The following is an 11,180-nucleotide window of genomic DNA, read 5'->3' as shown; positions in this document are numbered from 1 at the left end:
TTATTGTGACGTTTCACTTCTCATCGAATTCAGCACCGTTTCCATCACAAGTGCATGTGTGCCAACGGCTCCTGTTGTCTTTTGTCCAGCCTAGATGTGCTTGATCAAATCATTATCTTTCTAGTCTTTATATTTATTATTTTATTGTAAATTCATCGGGGGGTTTTTGTTCTTTGTCAGCGTCTTTGTGTTTTCTTCGTTCAACCTCCTGCTCCCTTTCCCTTCATTGACACGAATCACTCACCGCAGCTGTCCTGTGCTTTTTGTAAGGGGTTGAGTCTGGATATTACTGTGTGTTGGTGTAACAGCAGGATTTCAGCATCCCACAGACATCCACAGAAGTTTTTAAAATCACTGTTTTATAAAAAAAATCAAACACACACAGAAAAAAAAATCTGTATGACTGTACTGATCTTTTGTTGTTTTATTACTGTTTGGGAGGGGGAAGAAAAAAACAACCTGCATGACCCGACAGTGTTTCCAGAGCTGTTGTATATACCCTTTGTGAATACATTGTGAATGTACAGTACTGTACCTAACTATTACTGGCATCTACATGGTACTGCGTGTCTGTCGGTGACAACTCACACACATTAAATACACACAGTCCCCGATAAACAGTCCAACATTGTAAGGAATTGATTTAAATGCACTCTCACTGGCTTTGTATTAAGTACCTGTGTATTGTGTACAGTTTTTTCCATTACTCTGTGACTTTGAATCAGCGGGAAGAAACATATAAAAGGTTGTTAATGCAGCTCTGAGGTCCAAATTTTTCCAAAACCTATTTGTTCAATATTATTGGATCCTCATCTTCTTTATTTAAGGTGAGAATGTGCAAAAAAAAAAAAAAAAAGTCCTCTGGATGGTTTTGAGGTGTGATACTGAGCTTTTCATAGCCATCGATCTGTTTCCATCACTTTTGTTTTGCATTTTAAGTTATTTTTGTCCAGTGTTTGTATGAGAGTAAAATTTGGTTTACATCAGTTTATGCAGTAAAGACAATGAATATGAAGTAAACTGTATGTCATTGGTTAAAAAAAAAAAAAAAAAAAAGTCGCCCATATTTAGGCTTTATGATCCTTTTCCAAGAACCGCATTTTGGCTTCAAGAGTAATCACATGGCCTGCATACAACACAGCTGAAAGAGTCAAATGTTGTTTTGTGTTTGTTTATATGTTTGTTAAAGACAATGCACTGCCGCATTGGGATGTTTTATTTCCCTACACAGTGTGTAATTATGACTGTAACCTTTCACAAAAATCGAGTAATTTTCGCGACACACTTTGTACTAGTTGAGGATTTAAAGGAGAAGACGATTAATATTGTAAAATGAAATTTGGGAAAGACCCCCAGTAAGGATTGGGGGACGGGTTTGGGATATAAGGGATATTTGTACATAATGTAAATGACAAATAGAGACACGTTAACAGAAATGTATTCATTTTCTCCAGTGGGAGTGTGCATAGTGTATTTAGAATTTGTAAAGCTTGCATCCTCCTGTCAGACATTGAATTGGGAAAATGAGTCTGTGTTTGATTATGTCTGTGCAGACCTCTCTAACCATGCCTGTTCATTTATGTAAGATACTTTATGAACCCCTTCGACAAGGGGTTCAAGAAAAAGAAAAGACATTTTTCCTCTTGTGTAATATGAAAATTCTGTGTATTTCGTTATTACCTGTGTACTTTATAAAGGTGCTACGAAATTATTCCGACCTTTTGAGGTATAATTGGGACTCGGGAGACATCGAGCTTCGAGAAGGCTCTCGAGGGTTGTTTCCAAAATTTACAGTTTGTAAAACATTTTGTCAAATTTATAATTTTTATGCAATTTGGCAAAACTTATGCTATAAAGGTACAATCTGAAGTGATTGGCACAAGTGGCAGTTGTCTATTTGGTTTTGTACATTCTATGTACAATCATTTCATATTCTAAACTGGTCAGAAGAACATTGTGATTTTTAGTCTTGCAAATCTGTATGTAGTTAGATGATGTGACATCCTAATATTTATCTAATAAATATGTATTCAGATGAAACACAGTCGGCGGCCTTCTGTGTATTTTGGGCTTGACTTGTCCAACATGTTCCATGGAACAATAAAAAAAATTCAGTTCACTTGCATTTACATGTAGTGCAAAATCACAAAGCAGTCACCTCAAAATGCTTTTAACACAAAGAAACCTCTGGCGGAACAATCATAGGGAGGGGCAGTCATGTGACACAATGAGTTGGAGTTAATTAGAGGAAGACAGGACAAACTGGAAGACAGTCAGAGATTACTAATATCTAGTAACTAAATGCAAAGTGGTGTGTAAGCACATAGTGAGTCATGGAAAGCCCTCAGCAGCCTAGGCCTATTATAATATAACATAATTAAGAGAGGATTCAGGGTTACCTGATCCAGCCCGAACATTGAAATGCAGACCACAAAGTCGAAATCATTCACCATCTCACAGCTCAGTGCTTCAGCTGAACGCTCCACTGATACACATGGACACGACCAATTGGTAAACTCCATACATTTAAGCTTCTTTAGCCTGTTTACAAGTTGCTATGCACAGCAGTCGCCTTTACAACCCACATCCAGCTCAACGCTGACCTTCATGCTTTGTTAGTGATAGTATGATGCTGCTGTTCTAAATATAGTCAGTTTAAACTATTTATATATTATGTACAGCTGAGTGAAAAAGAAAACGCTCCATGACTCAGTAGCTTGCAGAACCACATTTAACAGCAAGAATTTGAAGCAAACTATTTTTGTATGACTTTCTCAGTCTCTTACATCATGGATTTTTTTTCCCTATTTTTTAAGGACACCACTTTCAGATACTGTTCAGCTGCAGATAGATTCAGGCTGCTAGTATCAGGGCCTAAAGATACAATATAAAATGGGCTCTTTACTATTTTGTCTGTTATGTGTAGACAGCACTAGTTCATCCCTTCTATTAGGTGCCTTTTTTAATCCTTGAACGATTCATAGGTCAGCATTACATGTTTTGGGGGGTTTTTAATGGGGGGGAAAAGGCCAGAAATAAGTCCTGAAAATGAGTGAAAAATAATCCAAAGAAAGACTTTGAAAGACCTTCAGAAAGTCTAAAGAACTACATTAGAGTGTAAATTCGTGTTAATTCATTTTATTTAAATGAATGCATTTTAAAGTAATTTAAAATTATATTCAGTGACTGTTTTGGGAACAACTCAGATTTATTCATGAAATTTATACATCGTGGCATCAGTTCATAACATGCTGCTGTGACTCTACATCTGTTGACATAGTCTACATTTCAGAAAACATTCAGAACAAGGAAATGAAAATTCCTTATTTATAGAAATATACAACTTGCTTATGTTCACAATTTACCTACCCAGTTACTTTCTGTCTGCGCGGTCATGTGAAGTCTATATTCATGTGCGTTACTTAGCCCGTGCCTTGACGAGAGGTTTATTTTGGTAATTAATTAGCAAGCAAGCCACAGTAAAAATTTCCTTAATGCTTCCAGCAATCGATAGCGGTATAACCGAGTCAAGCAGTTTGTTTTCCTTAACCCTTCGGATTACACTCTCCACATGTGCGCTGAGTCGTTCAATTTCCTGTCTCTGGAAGCCACTGTGTGCTAGCATCTGGTTATTTTGGCTAAGAAAAGCTGGACAGTACACCTTCCAATCCACACAGTCAGACATGAGGAATCCTTCGTCAACCACTATGGCCATATCTTCTGTAAGAAGGTCAGCCAAACCTGATCTCCTAAAGAGGTCTTCGTCACTTATTGACCCCTGATAGAGTGAAGAAACAAAGGTCACTGCGCCATGGGGGGCCATCCCAATCAGACCTTTCATTGTGCAGTGAGACGTGGAGAACATTTCACGTTGGGGGAGAGTGGAGGATGCAGTTTGGCATTTTAGCTCAGTGCAAGTAACTATCACCTGAGTATTGGGAAAGTCTTTGAAGGCATCAGGGAGGTGAGCTTTAATGTCCTCAGCATCAATCCAGATACACACAGAACCCAAGAGAGTGTACAAGTAGTTGGTCCATGAAGAGATAATGCAGCTTACAGTCAAGGGGTGAATGCCAAACCGGTCTGCCAAGTCTCTCTCCTCAAGACCAGCAGCCAGGCACATTTGGAATAGGAACAGCTCATCAATGGGTTGCAATGACTGCCTCTGAAAAAGAAAAAAACATCATACAACATGTTTATAAAACTAATTACACTGATCAGACATAACAGATGATGTGAATAACACTGATTTCCTATTCACCATGGCACTTGTTAGTGGGTGGAATGTATTAGGGAGCAAATGAACATTTTGTCTTCAAAGTTGATGTTAGAAACAGGAAATATGAGCAAGTGTAAGGATTTGAGTGAGTTTGAGAAGGGCTCTAGTGGCGTGTTCCTGGTCTGCAGTGACCAGTATCTATCAAAAGTGGTCCAAGGAAGCACCGACAAGGTCATGAGCGAACAGATGAGCCACTGTAGCTCAAATTGCCAAAAAAAAGTTAATGCTGGTCCTGATAGAAAGGTGCCAGAATACAGAGTACAGTTTGTTGGGCTTAGGGCTAAATAGTTGCAGAGGAGTCTGGGTGCCCATGCTGACCCCTGTCCACCGCCGAAAGCAGCAACAATGGGTACGAGAGCATCAGATCTGGACCACCAATGGAAGAAGCTGGTCTGATCTGATGAATCACGTTTTCTTTTATATCACAAGCACAGCCAGGTGCAAGTGTGTCACTTACCCTAGGGAGCTCCAAGCACCAGATCCACCTACCTAAGCATTGTTTTAGACCATATACACCCTTTCATGTCCTCTTTCAGCTTTGCAACAAAGCAAAAAAGGTTCAGTAATGGTTTGAGGAACACGTTTGAGGTGTTGACATGGAGCACAAATTCCCCACATCTCAATTCAATTGAGCATCTGTGGGATGAGCTGAAGGAACAAGTCCGATCCATGGAGGCTCAACCTCACCACTTACCGGACTTGTGCCAGATACTACAGCACACCTTTAGGGGTCTAGTGGAGTCCATGCCTCGACATGTTAGAGCTGTTTTGGTTGCAAAAAGGGGGACCAACAAAATAATCAGGCAGGTGGTCATAAAGTTGTGCCTGACTGATGTTAATGTATGCTGTACCACGTGCATATGATACTTTTATATAATTCCAGGTTACAATAAAAAGGTTTGACATGTATTTCCTGTTTGTTTTTTCTCAAAATCTTTAATGCACAAATACAAACCATATGTGATGCATTTACGGCTTCACTCCTTCTTTCAGTAGCTTCGGACCTTGACCTGTAAATCACTTTGTGGACAGAGGGCTCAATCAGCCCCCAAAACATCATGAAGTGACGGTAACTTGCAAACCTATTGTAAAAAAACACAGAGTTATTACAGGTCATTTACAATATTGCTCACAATCAAACTGGTATTTTTGTGTAACATGTCTAGCTAAGTGTCGTAGGTTTACCCTGTGTAGAACTGAATGTCATCATCGGATCCGGCAAATCTTTGTAATCCAAAAGCAGACTGCATTTTGAGCTCCTGGATCTCTTTCCTTAACGTTCCCATTTCTTCTTTTAACTTCATGTTTTGCTCTACTGTCACATCAAGGCAAGCAGGTTGTGGGTCACAGAAATAGTCATGATCCAAGGCAGAATTATACTCCATAGGCTGCTCACCTGATGCTGGGTTACCTACAAAACATATTAAGGATTGTACATTAATATATGTTATTGTGAAAATAAAACATAAAACTTTATTGATCCCACGGTGGGGAAATTTGTGCAGCTAGCAGAAGAAGAATACAACAAATACAAATAAAATACAACAAACACAAAATAAGTTAGATAATACACTATATATTTTATATAGTGGGAGAGAGAGAGTATGCAAATGGCTAACAAACAGCCACTATAATTCATTATACATTGAGAATAGCAGACACATCAACAATACACCTCTTCCAATTAATGGCTAATTAATATTATGCTGAACACAGTCCAAAAGATTCAATAAGCCACATCAGTGTCTACTGTCAGTTAGGGCTGCCACGATTAGTCGACTAGTCACGATTACGTCGACTATCAAAATCGTCGACGACTAATTTAATAGTCGATGCGTCGTTTGAAGCTTTGTAAGATCCCAAAAGACGCAGGAATAAGTAGTAGGATTTAAGAGTGTAATAAGAAGATGGCAGCACTGCATGTACAAGAATGCAAGCTGCCGTTAAACCTCAAAGAAGAAGAAGCTGTGTCCCAGAATTCATAGCGTGGCCCATCGCGGCCCTGTGTCACTACCTGATCCGTATCGGAAACCCGATCGGTACCCCGCATGCGCGAAAGGTGTCTACTTCCCTGTGCACTTAGGCAGACAACAATGTTCGCGATATTGTTTTTCTTGCTCCTCAAGCACAAATTTATCTCTCCTGGAGGTCATGGTTCCTCAAACAGGAAGTGAGCGAGCAGTACTTCCCGCTTGTGGATATGACGTAGCGCAAAGTGCAAAGGCTCTGTTCATACAAATGTTTATTTATTTATTTGTAATCAATTAAAAATGTCAAAATGTAAGTTCACTGGAAATTGAACTGTTGCTGCATTTAAAACAAGAACGAAGGAGCAGTATTTACTGGTTCATAGTTCTTGAAACGACTTGAAGTAATGTTGTTGAAGTAATGTTGTTTCTCAAAATATTATTTTATTTTTATTATAAAATTAGTATTTTGACTTTATTCTAAAAAATGACAAATGCTGTTTTTTTTCCCTTTTGCCCTACTGCTTTATCTTAATAACTAAATTAATTTTAAATTTAATAATAATAATAATAATAATAATAACGTAATTTCTATGACTAGATTTGTTTCCTCTCACGCGGAGTCACTTGCTCCGCGCTTGTCCGTGAGTGTGACGTCACACGTACACACGATTTGATTACTTTGTTTAGAAGTCAAATTCTGTAAATCAAACAGCCACATTTCTACGTTGGCATTTAAAACTTGACTTGGCCCTTTGACCCATACAGTTTTAAAATAAATACTTTTAAAACAAATGACCGTGATGAAAAATCTAAGTAAAACATAGACAGCAAAAACAGTGACTTGTAACTTTGAACTGAACTATCCACAGTTGCCAAAGAGCAAAACAGTTGAGCTAAACACAGGTAAACACAGTGGGAAATAGGGCTGCCACAAACGATTATTTTGATAGTCGACTAGTCACCGATTATTTTTGCGATTAGTCGACTAATCAGATCATGCATCCATTGGACGTAAAACGTACAGCTTATTGCACCAGCATGCATCTGCTCTTATATAACTATCATTAGTTTACAGCTTTAAGTGTTTAAGGTATGTGCTAACTAAAAATAAAGACAAAATGATAGTTTATTACATTTTAATAAAATTCGCAGATTGTTTCGGTGAAGTTTAATAAACTCCTTGCTATCTAAAATATAACAGGACACCTGAGTATACTCTCGAGCATCTCACACTTCTGATAATCAGTTGTCTGCTTGATGTTTATTCAGCTGTGTAAAAACTATAACTTTGATCTCAGCCAAACCGATTTACTCAGGAACAAATAAAATACTAAAAAAACAAACAAACAATAACATTTTTACGTTATCAAAGTGACTTATATATGTTTAACCTGAGTAGCGAAAGACGGCGGTGGGTTTGAAAACGATTTGCTGGGAGTCGGATGTTCTCACGGGCTCTAGTGAGCCTTGCCCCCGGCTAACTATGGAGCTAGTGGGTAACAGACGTCTCCGAAAACGTCGGAGCGCTTTTGAAAATATGTGGTGTCTTGATAAACTGAGCAGATATTTGCGGTTTACACGGTTACATTCTCGCCTGAAAATATGTTAAACGTTTATTTTGTGACCCAGAAAGAATAATAAGAGTAATATTAAAACTAACTAAGAAGTGGACTAACGCAGCAAAGCGGGAACTGCAGGACTGTTTTGACTCCACTGATTGGACTGTTTTTGAAGCTGCATCTGAGAATCTGGATGAGCTCACGGACACTGTGACGTCATACATCAGTTTTTGTGAAGACGTTTGTGTGCCAACGAAGACCTTTTGCACATACAACAACAATAAACCATGGTTCACTCCTAAACTCCAACATCTTCGTAAGGCCAAGGAGGACGCCTACAGAAGTGGTGACAGGGCCCTGTACAAGCAAGCCAGGAACACACTGACCAAGGAGATCAAAGCAGCTAAAAGGATCTACTCCCAGAAGCTGGAAGAACAGCTCTCAGCCAACGACCCTGCGTCAGTGTGGAGGGGCCTGCAGGAAATCACCAGCTACAAATGCCCCCCACTCACTGTTGAAGCAAACAAAGACCTGGCCAACGAGTTAAACACATTCTACTGCAGGTTTGAGACGGACAGACTCCCACGCCTCACCCTCCCCTCCCCAGAGACATTGCTTCAAACATTGACCCCCAACACACCTTCCACCTCTCCCCCCTTCACCCTCCCCAATCCAGTCTCAACGACCACCCCCACCCTCCCCAATCCAGACCCAACGACCACCCCCACCCTCCCCAATCCAGACCCAACGACCACCACCACCCTCCCCATTCCAGACTCAACGACCTTCACCACACCTCTCACCCCCCTTTCCTCCTCCCTGAAACTCAGAATACACACTGAGGATGTGAGCCGACTATTTCAGAAACAGAAGCCCAGGAAAGCCTCCGGACCAGACGGTGTCTCACCCTCCTGCTTCAAAACCTGTGCTGAACAGCTGGCTCCCATCTTTACTCGCATCTTCAACAGATCCCTGGAGCTGTGTGAAGTTCCCTTCTGCTTCAAACGCTCCACCATCATCCCTGTTCCCAAGAAACCCACCATCACAGGACTGAATGACTACAGACCTGTCGCCCTGAGTGTCACCAGCTACCTGTCAGTGGATCACCAGCTGACAGATAGAAAGCAACAAGTTTGGCTGGGTGAGGTCACTTCTGAAACTCCGTCCCTCAGTATTGGTGCCCCTAAAGGATGTGTCCTCTCACCACTACTGTTCTCCCTCTACACTAATGACTGCACCTCCAAGAACTAGGCTGTTAAACTCCTAAAGTTTGCAGATGACACCACCGTCATTGGCCTCATTCAGGATGGTGATGAGTCTGCATACCGGCAGGAAGTTGAGCGGCTGGTACTCTGGTGCAGTCAGCACAATCTGGAGATGAACACTCTTAAAACTGTAGAGATGACAGTGGACTTTAGGAGACATCCCTCAACTCTACCACCCCTTACCATATCAGACAGCCCGGTGTTGACTGTGGAGATCTTCAAGTTCCTGGGTACCACCATCTCCCAGGACCTGAAGTGGGAGACCAACATCTCCTCCATCCTCAAAAAGACCCAGCAGAGGATGTACTTCCTGAGACAACTGGGGAAGTACAGTCTTCCACAGGAGCTGCTAATCCAGTTCTACACTGCGGTCATTGAGTCTGTCCTGTGCTCTTCCATCATAGTCTGGTATGGTGCAGCCACTAAACAGGAGGAGCAGACTGCAGCGGACTGTACGGGCAGCAGAAAAGATCATCGGCACCCCCCTGCCCTCCATCCAGGATCTGTACCTCTCAAGAACCAGGAAACGGGCAGGGAAAATCATCACAGACCCCTCACACTATGGACACAGACTTTTTGATCTGCTGCCCTCTGGCAGACGGTACAGAAGCCTGCAGACCAGGACCACCCGACATAGGAACAGTTTCTTTCCCCTCGCCATCTCCGTTCTAAACAGTTGACCTGTCACACTGCTCCCACTGCCAGACTGCAACTGCCCCTTATGTACATTCTGTAGTATTCATTCCACCTCATTTCATTTCTGTATTTTATGTATATAAGTTTAGATTAGTTATTTATAGTTGGTTTACACAGCTTTGTGAATGTATGTGTACGCATGTGTAATGTATATATAGACACGTGTGTGTGTGTGTGATTTACATTGCTGTGCTTGAGAGCCCCCATCTACCGGAACCAAATTCCTTGTATGTGTCTGCACATATACTTGGCCAATAAACACTATTCTGATCTGATTCTGAACTAGCTGCCGCCATTGTTGGAAATTGAGCTGGGCTGCGCTATGAATTCTGGGACAGAGCTACTTCTTCTTCTTCGGGATTTAACGGTAGCTGGCATCCTTGTACATGCAGTGCTGCCATCTTCTGTTTCAGTTCGTTATTACACTCTTAAATCCTACTACTTATTCCTGCGTCTTTTGTGATCTTACAAAGCTTCAAACCACACATCGACAATTAAATCAGTCGTCAACGATTTTGATAGTCGACGTAATTGTGACTAGTCGACTAATCGTGGCAGCCCTAGTGGGAAAAGTACAAGATTTTTATGGAAAATAACAATTTTACCTGCGTGGATTTCGCCTGGATTATCCGTCTCTGGCCCAGAGGAATGCGAGACTTGTGGCTGTTTTGATCTCGCTCTTCCATCAAATTTCACTGTCTTAGCAGCTTTCAACTCAGTATGACCAAGATGGATAGAGGGTGCCCAGTCTGGATCGCTTTCCATCATTTTGTAGGCTGGTTTGCCTACAAAATACAACAAACATTAGCCCGCAAAGCCACAGTAAACAAAGCAGCATAGCGCAAAGAATTTAATTCAAATGAATATAAGACTTATCTGTGACCTACATCAACAATAATGTTATGATAAATGACTTAACTACAACACATACACACTCACCTTTGTGGAAATGCTTGGAGCAGACTAACATGTGAGGTGGAGTGTTCTGGAACGTTATATTTGGTCTTCCAATAGCTGCAATCCAGGCCATCCGTTGCCTCTTCGTGACTTCGGAAACATCACTTGCATAATTTTTATTCCACGCAGGAATCCGATAAAAACCAATTCCTTTAGCCTTTGGCTTCCCGTGGCTGTTATGCGACCGGCTATGGCAGTTAATAATACAACAGCTCCTTGCCATTTGTGTCTCTGTTTGTCTGTGTGACTGTTGTCTTGTAATAGCGCTCGCGCTCTAGCCGCTTGTACCTACAATCCTTTGCGGTTTTAGCCCGGAAATGACGTCACATTTACAGTTTTAGACTGTATGTATTTAGTTTTTTTTATACGAAACCCCCTGACATTGTGTTTTGTTAATTTGTATCTGTATTTTGTCAATAAAGCGTATTTAAAAAAACAACAACAAAAAAAACAA

At 40.9% G+C, this 11,180-nt stretch overlaps 1 protein-coding gene across 1 annotated transcript; it reads right to left on the bottom strand.

Moving 5' to 3' along the window:
* Positions 1-3,122: 3,122 nt before the first annotated feature.
* Positions 3,123-11,011, bottom strand: LOC102779604 (uncharacterized). The gene is made up of 5 exons (XM_006783806.3): positions 10,709-11,011; positions 10,375-10,554; positions 5,465-5,690; positions 5,235-5,361; positions 3,123-4,165 (listed from the first exon to the last, which is right to left on the bottom strand). The coding sequence occupies exons 1-5, from the start codon at positions 10,947-10,949 to the stop codon at positions 3,419-3,421; spliced, it is 1,521 nt and encodes a 506-aa protein (XP_006783869.2). The 5' UTR covers positions 10,950-11,011; the 3' UTR covers positions 3,123-3,418.
* Between the last annotated feature and the right edge of the window lie 169 nt (positions 11,012-11,180).

Source organism: Neolamprologus brichardi, chromosome 13 (genome assembly GCF_056152115.1).
Source record: "Neolamprologus brichardi isolate AB-2024 chromosome 13, ASM5615211v1, whole genome shotgun sequence".
Taxonomy (NCBI): domain Eukaryota; kingdom Metazoa; phylum Chordata; class Actinopteri; order Cichliformes; family Cichlidae; genus Neolamprologus; species Neolamprologus brichardi.
The sequence above is the reverse complement of the archived record's forward strand: the minus strand, read 5'-3'. Positions and strand labels throughout refer to the sequence as shown.